At 35.8% G+C, this 14,736-nt stretch overlaps 1 protein-coding gene across 1 annotated transcript; it reads right to left on the reverse strand.

The window, feature by feature from the left end:
• Positions 1-8,906: 8,906 nt before the first annotated feature.
• On the reverse strand, positions 8,907-14,476 carry LOC134272871 (uncharacterized). The gene is made up of 5 exons (XM_062755039.1): positions 14,327-14,476; positions 10,434-10,627; positions 10,017-10,151; positions 9,676-9,903; positions 8,907-9,341 (listed from the first exon to the last, which is right to left on the reverse strand). The coding sequence occupies exons 1-5, from the start codon at positions 14,443-14,445 to the stop codon at positions 9,052-9,054; spliced, it is 966 nt and encodes a 321-aa protein (XP_062611023.1). The 5' UTR covers positions 14,446-14,476; the 3' UTR covers positions 8,907-9,051.
• Positions 14,477-14,736: the final 260 nt, after the last annotated feature.

Genomic DNA, 14,736 nt, shown 5'->3' on the forward strand with positions numbered 1-14,736 from the left:
CATGAAAACACGCGCATGCACGTGCGCTGCAATCTGATTGGCTTAAACTTTAAATGGCTATAACTCCCTTGTTTTTCAACCAAACAAGATGGGATTAAGAACATAGACAGGCATAATGGACTCCTACAAGAAGGTATGGTCATCATGCACATGTGCGTGCACGTGCAATGAGTAAAATTAAATAGACAAGATGATATAGTCATTACGCTAAATGCAATGTTATTATAAGTCTTAAATGCATATGGTCATTCTGCCTATTTTAATGAAACTTACAGGAAATGGCACTAAAAGGGAGTTGGTAAAACTTTGGAACATCTGTAAAACGGTTTTCTTATTTAATCAAGCTTACAATTAGCAAAAAAGGGAAACGGGGATTTGGGAACATTTTTAACGGTTCCCGTTACAATTATTATTATTATTATTATTTTTTTTCTTCTTCCCGGTACTTTTTTGTCCACGAGTGATCTTGTAAACTGTTCATCCGACTAAGGTAAAACCTTTTTAGGGTCAGTAGGTGTTATGTAGATTTGCGGAACGAAGGTCATTTTGCGCGCACGTGCTTGCAAGAGCGTGCACGTGCAACACGTGAAATGACTGATTTAATTAATATAGGCGTAACTTTTCACATTTTTTGATGAAATGCTTTGAAACTCATAATATAAGGATATATTAATAGCATAGACAATATAACATGGTCAAAATAGCAAGAACTCACGCGCATGCACGTGCGCTTCGCTCTGATTGGCTGAAACTAAAGTCTCAATATCTTTCTTGTTTCTTGACGAAATCCTTTGAAATTTTGAATATAGCCATACATTAGAATATCCTACAATATGATATATAGCAATTATCATGAAAACACGTGCATGCACGTGCGCTGCAATCTGATTGGCTTAAACTTTAAATAGCTATAACTCCCTTGATTTTCAACGAAACAGGGTGGGATTTAGAACATAGTCAGGTCATGATGGACCTCTACAAGAAGGCATGGTCACCATGCACATGCATGCACGTGCGTGCACGTGTGCTGCAATCTCATTGGCTGAAACTTTAAACAGCATTATCTTTTTGTTTTTTGACGAAATGGTGGAAATTTGAACATAGGCAGCATTTAGATTCCTACAATAAGATATGGTCAACCATGAAATCATGCACATGCACGTGCGCTGCAATCTGATTGGTAAACTTTAAATGGCTTAACTCCCTTGTTTTTCATACCAAACAGGATTAATTATTTGGATATTTAGTATATTGAAATATATAGACTCCTACAAAATGATATGGTCATTATGCACATGCATGCACGTGCGTGCACGTGCAATGATAAAATTAAAAATGAACTTGAATACAGTGTATTGGGTAAACTTTTGGATTAAAGTGATTCAAATATTTAGAGTATATCTCATTTAATGAATATACAAGGGGATATCATCATTACCAAATGAACACGCGTGCTATGTTTAAAATCTGAATATACTTGGTATACTTCTGGGAAAATTAGCACAAGTTATTATTAATGTTCCCCATAGAGTTGGGAACATATTTTTTTAATAAAGCTTACAGGGAATATGGCCGAAAAGGAATTTGGGGAGTTTGGGGAACATATTTTTACAATTACTCTGTTTATTATTATTATTATTTTTCTTCTTCTTCCTGGGTACTTTTTTGTCCGGGAATGATCTTGTAAACTGTTCATCCGATGTAGGTAAAACCTTTTTAGGGTTAGTAGACATGTTATGTAGATTTGCCTAGTCAAGGTCATTTTGCGCGCACGTGCTTGCAAGAGCGCGCACGTGCAACACAAGAAATGTTCAATATAATTGATATAGACTTACTTTCTCAATTTTTGATGAAATGCGTTGAAACTCATATTGTAATGATATATTAGTAGCATAGACAAGATGACATGGTCAAAATAGCAAGATCTCACGCGCATGCACGTGCACTTTGCATTCTGATTGGCTGAAACTAAAGTCTCAATATCTTTCTTGTTTTTTGATAAAATCCTTTGAAATTTTGAACATAGTCATACATTACGATATCTTACAACCTGATATATAAAGAATTACCATGAAAACACGTGTATGCACGTGCACTGCAATCGCGATTGGCTGAAATGTCCAATATAATATAACTCCGTAACTATTTAAATTTTTGATGAAATGATTTGAAACATAGATATATATATATGGACTTCTACAAGAAGGACATGGTCACCATAGCAAGCATCTCACGTGCGTGTACGTGCGCTTCGCTCTGATTGGCTGAAACTTTAAACAGCTTCAATAACTCCCTTGGTTTTCAACAAACAGGATTGGAAATTTTGAACAGCTAGACATATATAAAGATCTACTGAAGGTATATAAGAATATCATGCAAAAGCATGTGCATGTACGTGTGCTGCAATCTGATTGGATGAAAATTCAAATGTCTATAACTTTCTTAGTTTTGAACCAAACGGGATAAAATTTATAATATGATAGATGTAATGGAATTATACAAGAAGGTAAAATTGAATGCTCATGTATGCACTTCGTGCACGAAATGCAAAATGGTAAAATTTAAAAATACACTTAAAATGAGCATTGTTTTTTTTTATCACTTTTATTAAATACTTTATTTAATATTTAGCATATTAAAATATATGATTGTGTAGACAATATGATATGATCATTACATGTACATGCATTCACATGCATACAAGTGTGCAATGATAATATTTTATGAACATAGTACACTTTTGGGTAATTCTTTGATGAAATCTTCGAAATGCATAGAGTTTGTCTTATTTAATTGTCTTACAGGAATATGCACAAAAGGGATTTGGGGAGCGTTTGGGGAACATCTGTAACGGTCCCCGTTACAATTAGCACTAGTTATTATGTTCGCCCCAAACGGAGTTGGGAACATATTGATATTTTACTCATGTTTTTTTTATTATTATTATTATTATTATTTTCTTTCTGAAATTTGTTCAAAGGACGATTTTTGGTTGTAGTTGTGCAGTGAGGTGTTCACCCAACTAAGCTAAAACCTTTTTAGGGTTAATAGGTGTGTTGTGTAGAGTGTTCTCTCTGGTCCCTTAAACGAAGGTCATTTTTCTTATTTTAAGGATTAGTACTGTAGTTCTGCAACTCGTGATTTAAAATTTTCATATAATCGATTATTGCCATGGAAATAGGTGAAATAATTTTAATTTCGATTTTCTCAATAACTACTCAGGCAATCGTTTTGAAACTTTCAATGTTTATTATAATGTGTCAAAGTGATTTCTACTTTCAAAATAATTGTAATGAGTCGCTCACAGTTGCCATAGAAACGAAACAGAAAAAAAGATTCAGATGTACACATGTGTTCTCCAAGGTCTAGGTCAAAGGGTCAAAGTTCGTCGTATCTTAAAAGTTCTTTTCACAAGGATTACATATTTGAAATACGAAAGCCCTAGTACTTACCGTTCAAACGTTATGATATATAATAATTGTCAATGACACCCCCCCGCGCTTTTTTTTGAAGCACACAGCCAAGTAGAATACACAGATATAACATTTACAACTTACAAGTAACTTTTTAAAATTTCATTCATAAAATTCAGTTCCCGTCATGTGATATTTTGCCATCATTCGTTCTCCTTCTGTTTTGTCTCTTGAATTTATAAATATTTTATTTTATCTATATAAAAAAAAAAATATCTTGTCAGCTGCATTTTTATCATTTCGCGTTTTCTTGTAAATCTATCAAATATATTATTCATACATTAGATAGTGCAAGTATAAATATAAAAAATTGGTACGTGAAAACATTCGCGCATGCACTGATGGTTCGCAAAGCCTTGATCACCACTGTATACAAAACTTTCATCTCGGCGAAAATCCCTTGTTTTTCAACCAAAGTTCACACATGATTTAGAACATAACACACATCAGCTCTCTACAATGCAGAAATGCTCGAATTGATGGAGGCATGTCAGATTCGTTTTGCGTGAACCTCTAAAATGAAAGTGAAAAGAGGGAAATTTCAAGTTCCCACTGGCGTTACAATACACAAAATAATTCGGCTGATCTTCTTCATAAATTACATTTCCCAAGCTTTTATGATAGGAAAGATACTGCCAATTAACAAGTATGAGGCTCAGTTCAGTACATCTGCCAGATTTCGTTTATGCAAGTCTGCAAATTGAGGAACTTGTAATTTTCCTGCACTACTTTCTTCTCCTACCGATTCTAAAAATAATGAGAGGGATGTATATAAGGTCTTCCGTTTCCAATGGAAAGGACTGATATAACTCAAAGGTTTTCAAACTTAGCTTATGGACTTTTGTTTTAGTGATGATAAAAATGAAAGTCTTGTCTAATACGGGGCGACATATGCTATTGCTTGCAATAGCAGACAGTTATGTTTTGGGGAACTACTCTGTTATTATGTTCCCCAAACGAAGTTGGGGAACATATTGTTTTTACTCTGTTTCTTATTATTATTATTATTTTTCTTCTTCTTCTTCTTCCTGGAACTTTTTTGTCCGGGAATGATCTTGTAAACTGTTCGTCCGATGTAGGTAAAACCTTTTTAGGGTTAGTAGACATGTTATGTAGATTTGCGGAATCAAGGTCATTTTGCGCGCACGTGCTTGCAAGAGCGTGCACGTGCAACACGTGAAATGACCAATATAATAGATATAGCCACAACTGTTCTATTTTTAGATGAAATGCTTTGAAACTCATAATGTGAGGATATATTAGTAGTATAGACATGACGACATGGTGAAAATAGCAAGATCTCACGCGCATGCACGTGCACTTCGCTCTGATTGGCTGCAACTAAAGTCTCAATATCTTTCTTGTTTTTTGACGAAATCCTTTGAAATTTTGAACATAGCCATGCATTAGGATATCCTACAACATGAAATAAAGCAATTATCATGAAAACACGTGCATGCACGTGAGCTGCAATCTGATTGGCTGAAACTTTAAACAGCTATAACTCCCTTGGTTTTCAACCAAACAGGATGGGATTTGATACATAGATAGATATAATAGACTTCTACAAGTAGGTATGGTCACCATGCACATGCATACACGTGCGTGTACATGTGCTGCAATCTGATTGGCTGAAACTTTAAACAGCTATAACTCCCTTAGTTTTCACCCAAACGGGGTGGAATTTAGAACATAGATAGATGTAATGGACTTCTACAAGAAGGTATGGTCACCATGCTCATGTATGCACGTGCGTGCACGTGAAATGAGTAAAATCAAACATACACTTGAATGAGCGTATTTTTTAAAATAATTTTGGATTAAATACTTTAATATTCAGTATATTAAAAATATAGATTGTGTAGACAAGATGATATGGTCATGACGCAAATGCATTCACATGTGCACGCGTGCAATGCTAAAGTTTAAATGATTTTTGTACACTTCTTTGTAAATGTTGTTAAAATCTCAGATGCATAGAGTTTGTCTTATTTAATGAAGCTTACAGGGAATATGGCACCAAAAGGGAGTTGGGGAGCGTTTGGGGAACATCTGTAACGGTCCCCGTTACAATTAGCACTAGTTTTTCTTCTTCTTCTTCCTGGGTACTTTTTTGTCCGGGAATGATCTTGTAAACTGTTCGTCCGAGGTAGGTAAAACCTTTTTAGGGTAAGTAGACATGTTATGCAGATTTGCGGAATCAAGGTCATTTTGCGCGCACGTGCTTGCAAGAGCGCGCACGTGCAACACTTGAAATAACCAATATAATAGATATAGTCGGAACTTTTCTATTTTTTGATAAAATGCTTTGAAACTCATAATGTAAGGATACATTAGTAGTATAGACAAGATGGCATGGTCAAAATAGCAAGATCTCACGCGCATGCACGTGCGCTTTGCTCTGATTGGCTGAAACTAAAGTCTCAATATCTTTCTTGTTTCTTGTCATAATCTTTTGAAATTTTGAACATGGTCCTACATTATGAAGATCTACAGCATGATATATTAAAATTTTAATAAAAGCATGCGCATGCGCGCGTGCTGTAATCTGATTGGCTAAAACTTTAAATGGCTATATCTCCTTTGTTTTTTGACGAAATGCTTTGAAATTTAAAACATAGTCATGCATTACGATATCCTAAAATATGATATAGAAAATATTCATGAAATCACGCGCATGCACGTGTGCTGCAATCTGATTGGCTGAAACTTCAAATGGCTATAACTCTCTTGTTTTTCAACCAAACAGGATGGGATTTAGAACTTGGATAAATATAAGGGACTCCTACAAGAAGGTGTAGTCATTATGCACGTGCGTGCACGTGAAATGAGTAAAATAAAAAATACACTCGAATGAGTGCATTTTTTAATACTTTTGGATTAAATGCTTTGATATTATTAAAATTTTAGATAGTGTAGACAAGATAATATGGTCGTTACGCACATAAACACGCGTGCAATGCCTATTTTTTTAAAATATATTTTGTAATTTTCTTGGAAGACCTTGATTAAGTCTAAATTCCATAAAGTATTTCTTATTTAATAGAGATAACAGGGAATATGGCACCAAAAGGGAGTTGGGGAGCGTTTGGGGAACATCTGTAACGGTCCCCGTTACAATTAGCACTAGTTTACTTTTTGATCCGACACATAATTTGGGTTTCCCGGCCACAGGAAAACATGGACTTTTTCACCAGTTATAACCATATGGGAGGCGCTCATATCGCTCACAGTACCTCTAGTTTCTCTATTGGAGTAATTAACAGTGATTTCTATTCACTGATATTGTGTTGTCTTTGAACATTTTCCCCGGGGGTAAATGCCACGCACCATACTATGAAAATTGAATAGATAAGCTCAATATTAAATTCTTTATACAACATATTTTCCTCAATGTCCAAAAAAATTTTGCACATGTGTAGAGAGGGTCCTTAAAACAGTTCTTCAATCTTCATACATCACTAGGCTTTACACACAATTGAGGACATATGCCACGTAGTTTGAACTTATTTGTCTTTTTCCATGGAGATGTAGAGTTCAGTTCAAATGCTCCACTAAGCCTTGAACTGTGTGCTTCATTATACCCCCCGCTTGAAAAGCGGGAGGGTATATAGTAATCGTTAATTCCGTCCGAATTCTATTTATACTGTTGTACACTTATTCCTGTACATGTATATTTATACCCCCCGCTTGAAAAGTCCGTCCGTCTGTTACGCTTTGGAGTACCTAGCTCTTATCCCCAACTCCTCTTATACCACTGAGTGAAATTTAATGAAACTTTCACAGAATCTTTATTACATATTGCCATTGTGCACCTTCTACTTTACTTTTTGATCCGACACATATTTTGGGTTTCCAGGCCATAGCAAAACATGGACTTTTCCATTATAATCAGATGGGAGGCAGGGGGTATCATTTAGTGAGCTCATTGCACACAGTACCTCTAGTTTACCTTGAATTATACAAGATTTTTCATCGATTGATATCCCCCATCCCCGCTGAAAGTGGTGTATATTAATTTTGGTCTGTTTGTCCGTCCGTCTGAAGTTCTGTCTGTGCGTAACGCTTTCGTTTTTTTTAAAGCGATATCTCGAGATGTATTTGAGCTTTTGTTATCAAAATTTACACAGCTTATTATTATACCCCCCGCTTGAAAAGTGGGAGGATATACTGTAATAGGTATGTCCGTCCGTCTGTCTGTTACGCTTTGGGATACCCATCTCTTATCCGCAACTCCTCTTATACCTCTGAGTGAAATTTAATGAAACTTTCACAGAATCTTTATTACATATTGCCATTGTGCACCTTCTATTCTGTTTTTTGATCCGACACATATTTTGGGTTTCCCGACCACAGCAAAACATGAACTTTGCCATTGTAATCATATGGAAGGCGGGGGGGGGGGGGGTATTATTTAGTGAGCTCATTGCTAACAGTAGCTCTAGTTTTTGCATGTATCTTGTAGTTCTCTTCCGTCATGTAACCTGAGGGAAAACTCGGTCAATTTCTGCCACTGTATAGAACACCAGTGGATGCAGATGAGATTAAACTTCCCCCTATGTGCGAAGTAAGCGGCCTAACATCTCAGCGACAGGTCCAACATCTCACTCAGCGGTCAAACATCGATTTTCCCCCGACCGCTCAATAAAACATTAGAAATGTTAGAATATTTTGCATAAATTTGTATAGAAACAAATTTTTAACCCTCTTAGTGCCGTAGTCTTTCACATCTTGCATTTTTTTCCTACCTTTCTTATAAACAGTTGATATTGCCAATTTTGCATCATACAGTGCATTTCCATGAACGTGACATGTATCTGTATCGATTTCCTTGAAACAAGAGTTTATATCCCTCGATATAGATGAATAACTCGAAGATTACGAACACTTATCAATTAAAAAAAAAAGCACATTACAGATCTTTCAAGAGGGCATAAAATACACGGGTGTCTGGAAATCCCAGAGGTGGGAGTGGGTGCCTGGGAGAAATAACCCGCTATACCGGTCACTACCGTCGTTTTTAGCATGTCAGTAGCCTGTACTATCTCTGTTTAAGGAATTTATCGTAGCTGGAGCATGCTCTTGAGTATAAATACAAGTTGAGAGATGTATGGGAGACTGCAGGTGTTAGCGGAATATTACAACTCTTATATTGGTGAAAGCCTATCATATTTTACAACGCATGCTGGTGTAGCTAATTATTATATATACATCTGTATATATTTTTCATTAATGCTATAATAACTATTTCTAACAAATATTAAAGTTTAAAATTTTTGAAAACTTTTTGCTAAAAGTTATGATTTTTTTTAGATGCTTGGAGATTCCAAAGAATGAAGTATGTGTAATAAGAAAAATGAAAAAAAAAAAATTAACACCAAAACCAAAAAGAAATTCACTTGTTAGACCCATTTAATCAGAGAAGTAAAAAAATCTTTATTATATTCAATCTGCAGGCAAAGTAATGTATCTAGAGCTGATCTATTAGGAATAAAAATGTACATGGAATAAAAATGTACATGTACTCTATAGCTTAGGTCTCACTGATACAGATCTGACATTTTATGTACAAAAACAATTATTTGGTCTCCTTAAGAAGCTGTCGGAGCCACTTTTTGAGGTGAGCCTCTCTAGCTGGGTCGGGTTTGTTTACCCTGGATCTACGTCCACCCTTAGGTCGTCGGGTTCTGGGGGCTTGTGTTGTAGTGGCTGCGGTGGTGGGGGCGGCAGTGGTGGGCGCCTGGGTGGGGGCATCTGTACCACCGTCATCTGTCGTCACGTCCACCGTTCCGGGGTAACTGGAACAGACAGTGGAGTCCACATTGCGCTGGTCGACATTGCAACATAGGTATCCGTATTCTGGCAGATCTGTAAGGCATTGAGACGAAACTAATGTACGATCATTCGCTTTTGCAAATGTTGAAAAAAAAATAATCGGGAAGGAGGAGAGAAATCCATGCTTGTCAAATTTAAAAATTCTTTTTTTTTTTACTTTAAACTTTCTTTTACTTTTATAGTATAATACTTCATAAGGAACGGTAACATATTTTGCTTGATTTACTATGGATACTAAGGAACCTTTCTGTAAAAATATGAGGATCACGTAACCCAAACGAAGTAGTTAACCCCCCCCTCATCGCCCCTTGTGTGTAAATAGGTAAGCATGAATACTGCTATACGCTGATGTTTGCTCAGTGCTCACCTGTTCCAACATTTAGATCACATGAATAAGACACTCTGTTTGAGTTATTTCTGGCATCAGCTCCCCAGTAGCACCCCAGGACGTACGGAAAGTCAGAGGTCAAATGGTATCGGTACTTTCCGTCCACCATTCGACCATGACAAATGTCAAGGTCATCTGCAGTCAGTGGCTCCGAACCCTTGTCGGAAGCGTAGGGACCGTAAATTGGAAATCCATCCAGGGCAACACCTTCAAGAAACATTACATGTATTTTCATCAGTAGTGTTTTATCCCAGAAACATTTTGTCGCATATACAATGTACATAATTAAAACGGACCATTGAATAAGTAGAATTAGTTACCAATAAACTGGTCATAGTCTTCTGTGTTGGTATCTCCACAGTCATCTGAGCCTGGTGACTGGTGGTAGTGGTAAACTCCATTGGCGTCAGCGTGCCCATTACATCGGTCAAATGTCTCTACATTGCCGCCCTCCACTGCATGAAGAAAAAAAGTGAAATCGAATCATCAAACAAAACTGCCCTCATTCATTGGTTTGTTGACAAAATCTAGTAATTAAGATGTTAATAGGGAAACTCATACTGTCTTAACTCTGGTTAATTTGATCCGCCATTTTATTTTCTAAGAGCAATTATAAAATCTTTAAAAGAATTTGTTTATTGGTAAGATTTTTTCAGCAAAGTAACGATTCGAGAGCTGAATTTTTATTATATTGTTTTTAAATTTTTCTTTAAAACATCTTAAGCAAAAAAAATCACCAGCATTTAAATTATCACTGGTAAGCGGGTTATAGATGGCGACACCAGTCTTTGTGAGTGCAATTATCCCCTTCGGTAAACTCCCGGGAGTGCAGGCAAACTCTAGTTGCTTGTAGAACGTGAACTGGAAGTTTTGGGATACCGTGTTCCTGCTCATAGTATGGTCAGGAAGTCCATTTGCTTCGACGACAAAACTGAAATAACAGTTGAATGCATTATAAGATGTATAAGATAGGATAGATAGTTATCATTTTCTCTGATTTCAGGTAGTGGTGTAATGAATCAAGAATATTGAAAACATCCTCAGGCACCCTGACTGAATTGTAAAATTACTAACCTCTAAAGTTATTTATCCATATGGTGTGCATGAATTTATTCAATTTTACGGAAGAATCCTGTTTTGAAAAAATGAGGGGTCACGAAGATTACACTTTATTTTTTTGAAAATGCAACGGCAGCATTGACATTACGGAAGCGTATTAGTGCCACGCAATATTTTTTATAAAGTTTAATACCAACTTTAAAGTTTTTAATTCCAACTTTAATCTTGGCTTTTCCAACTTTAAAGAAATTTTTAATTTGGCTTTTCCAACTTTAAAGTTGGTAATTCCAACTTTAAAAGTTGGAAATTCCAACTTTAAATGGAAACACTTTAAAATTGGAAATTCCAACTTTAATCTTGGCTTTTCCAACTTTAAAGTTAAGTTGGTAATTCCAACTTTAATCTTGGCTTTTCCAACTTTAAATTTAAATCTTGGCTTTTCCAACTTTAAAGTTGGTAATTCCAACTTTAAAAGTTGGAAATTTCAACATTAATCTTGGCTTTTCCAGCTTTAAAGTTGGTAATTCCAACTTTAATCTTGGCTTTTCAAACACATTCCAACTTTAATACTGGCTTTTCTACCCACTTTTCTTAGTTTTTTTCTTTTGTTAAAAGTATCACAAACTTAATTAAAGTGAAAATAACACACTGAAATAGATTTGTTGGCAATTTATCATTGCAATCTAGGGGTACCGAATGGGGGGGGGGGTAGAAGAGCGGACGGGATTATGGGGAGTTATAATATGGCACTTTTACAATGGAAAATAAATATTAGCACATTAGAATAAATTGTTGAACTCTTTTTATCTGTGTTTGTTTTATTATTTTTCTTGACCTTCCTTATTACGTTAAACCCCTGTCACACCAGGGCTGCGTCCTCACGGCGACTGCACGGCGTCTTTAAAAAATGCAAAACGCCGAGGTGATGATGATCTCCTGCAGCGCCGTGACAAAGTGGCGAGATCTCCACTGAACGCCGTAGGGTCGCGTAGGGTCTCCAAGAACGCCAGGGGACGGCGATCACTTTGGGCATATTGTGATTCTGATCAGAACGCAGTAGAAACGTTTGATCGCCGCTGCAGCGCGGTGGGATCTCCAACAACGTATAGCTCCGTACGAACGCCGTGAAGACGCATATGATCGCGGCACGAACGCAGTGATAGTAAATGCGCTTCCACGGAGACCTCACGGAGATGTCACGGAGTCCTTGGAGATGTCACTGCGTTTCCATCGCGTTTTTACGGCGCTTCTAATGAGATTTATCGTCTTATGATTTTTTCGACTGCGATTACACGACGACAGCACGGAGTTGTCACTGCGATCATTGCGCTCCCACGGCGTTTCTACAGCGTCCGTTGGCGATCACAATGCGCTTTCACGGCGTTGTTAGAGCGTTGTCACAAAACAAGAGCAATGGGATCATATTTGATAGCAATAACAACGTATTAGTTGAAGCATTTGAAAAAATGGAAGAGAAAATTACACTAGAACTTGTTCTGTGTTTCACTTAAATTTTTTAGAAAACTTTTCGGTGTGTTTATTTTTTTTTTTAAATTCATAATAAAATAAAGAAAATTTTGAACCAATGAAATTAAAAAAAAAAGATTTTAATCATAAAACTATTAATAATTTTTAAATTATTTAAATATAGAACATTTTTAATTATTAAGAATATTTACTGAGTTTAGAGTGCATACGTATTGTGAAAGCCAGCGCAGTGAGAACGCCGTGAACACGAGGTGTTCCTAACGCGCCGTTAAAACTCCGCGGAATATCGCCGAGAGATCTCCTTGGAAACACAGTAGAACGCCGTGAGATCGCCGTAGAATCGCGTCCGTCGCCGTAGGGACGCCGTGACATCTTCATATTGTGAAAGTTTTACAGAAATTTGTGCAATTTTCCTGCGATTCCACGGCGATTTTAAAAATTCGACAACGCCGTAATAACTCCGTGTGAACGCAGCTTGGTGTGACAGGGCCTTTACATAAAACTTCCAACTTTTACTTATATTCCTTTAAGTTCTCTTGTGTAATTTGAGAATAACTTCCTATAAATTATGGACAAAGTATTCCGTACATGACAGGATTTCAACTTAACCAATTACAGATATTATATATTTTATTTAATCAAATGAAACATTTTCTACTAAATTATATACAAAATGTATCAATTCCATGGCGCTCAGGCACCCAGAAATATGTTGACAAGCAAAAAATTAATAAGTAAAAACATAATAAAATCCTTCTTAAAACGTCAAAAGTCAAAGTTGGAAAAGCCAAAATTAAAGTTGGAAAAACCAAGATTAAAGCTGGAAAAGCCAAGATTAAATTTGGAATTTCCAACTTTTAAAGTTGAATTACCAACCTTAAAGTTGGAAAAGAATTAAAGTTGGAATTATCAACTTTAAAGTTGGAAAAGCCAAGATTAAAGTTGGAATTTCCAACTTTAAAGTCAAAAGTCAAAGTTGGAAAAGCCAAAAAAAGTTGGAAAAGCCAAAATTAAAGTTGGAAAAACCAAGATTAAAGTTGGAAAAGCCAAGATTAAAGTTGGAATTATCAACTTTAAAGTTGGAAAAGCCAAGATTTTGGAATTTCCAACTTTAAAGTTGGAATTACCAACTTTAAAGTTGGAAAAGCCAAGATCAAAGTTGGAATCCAAGATTAAAGTTGGAATTTCCAACTTTAAATGGAATTGCCAACTTTAAAGTTGGAAAAGCCAAGATTAAAGTTGGAATTTCCAACATTAGAGTTGGAATTACCAACTTAAAAAAATATTCCGTGGCACTAATACGCTTCCGTATGATATAGCAAGCTAAGGATGCGACGTAAATTATCAAATTTTTTTTTTTTTTAAATAAAGGTTAATTTTTCTTTTCTAATTGACCAAATTTAATTAGAGGTTCAATACTCGGTAGTCACTGGAACAGAAATGAATAGTTACACATATGACCAGGCGTGAAAAAAAGCTTACAACATTTGTATATTCACACATATCATATCATACGTATGAACCAAATGATACTTATAGCATACTAATATTTTATTATTTATCTTTTAAGGCTGTGCTGATGGACATTTTGTGATTGTTGTTTGCTACTGATACAATGTACATGTATATCTTATAATTAAGTATGTTGTATATTTTGAACTTAGAGCGTACTATTATTTTCTAATTTATCTTTTCAAGCTTTGCTGATGGACATGTTGTTATTGTCTTTCGGTACTTATACACTTTCTGTAGGCCTACTTATACACTGTATATATATTATAATCAATTAAGCTGTATATTTTGTATATATGCATTCTAAATTTTGAGCATAATGCAATTCGAAATTTTTAATAGCTCTCATTACACTTAATTCTTAATTAGTGCTGGATGAGGAATGTATGATAGGTGGATTTTTATATTTTTAATCAATATATTGCACTAAAATGCACTTTTTGCCGCATAGGTAAATTCATGAAAATAATTTTTAAAAAAGGTCGGAAATGAAATTTAAAAATGTCGGAAATGCTATGCAGATTTTCGGAAATAAAATGCAGCAGGAAATCTGATAGAGGTAAGTCCTTACTTGTCGGTATACTCCGTGACCGTGACTGTCCCTCCGTTGACCTGGTTGTTATAGAACTGATCCCTCTCCTCCGCCGACAGCCCCTCTGTCGTCCCCTTAACGGGGGCGTGTAGGGTCATCAACAAAACGACTGGAAATAATACGGAACTGGTCATCTGGAAAAATCCATTTAAAAAATGATAATAATAAAATTAACATAAAGAAAATAGATTAGAACAGAAAAAACAAATAGAATAGATAAGTAAAATAAAACAGGGCAAACACAGGCAAGATTAAACCTAGCTGCAGAACTGTAGCTCTCCGAAAAAAAGGTCTGTCAATATATTTTTTCGGAGAGCTACGGTTCTACAGCTAGATCAAACCCCCTCCAGTTTGAAAATGAAAAATTTCAGAAAAAGACAATTTAAAAA

Source organism: Saccostrea cucullata, unplaced genomic scaffold, assembly GCF_032062105.1.
Source record: "Saccostrea cucullata isolate Sc308-1 unplaced genomic scaffold, CSIRO_AGI_Scuc_v1 ctg154, whole genome shotgun sequence".
Taxonomy (NCBI): domain Eukaryota; kingdom Metazoa; phylum Mollusca; class Bivalvia; order Ostreida; family Ostreidae; genus Saccostrea; species Saccostrea cuccullata.

What these genes read in the sequence shown, in the direction of transcription:
- LOC134272871 (XM_062755039.1), bottom strand. Translation starts at nt 14,445, where the DNA reads ATGACCCTACACGCCCCCGTTAAGGGGACGACAGAGGGGCTGTCGGCG. An exon ending in AGACTATGACCAGTTTATTG is followed by an intron (nt 9,904 to 10,016) that starts GTAACTAATTCT and finishes TGTTTCTTGAAG; the next exon opens with GTGTTGCCCTGGATGGATTT. An exon ending in TGATCTAAATGTTGGAACAG is followed by an intron (nt 9,342 to 9,675) that starts GTGAGCACTGAG and finishes AATGCCTTACAG; the next exon opens with ATCTGCCAGAATACGGATAC.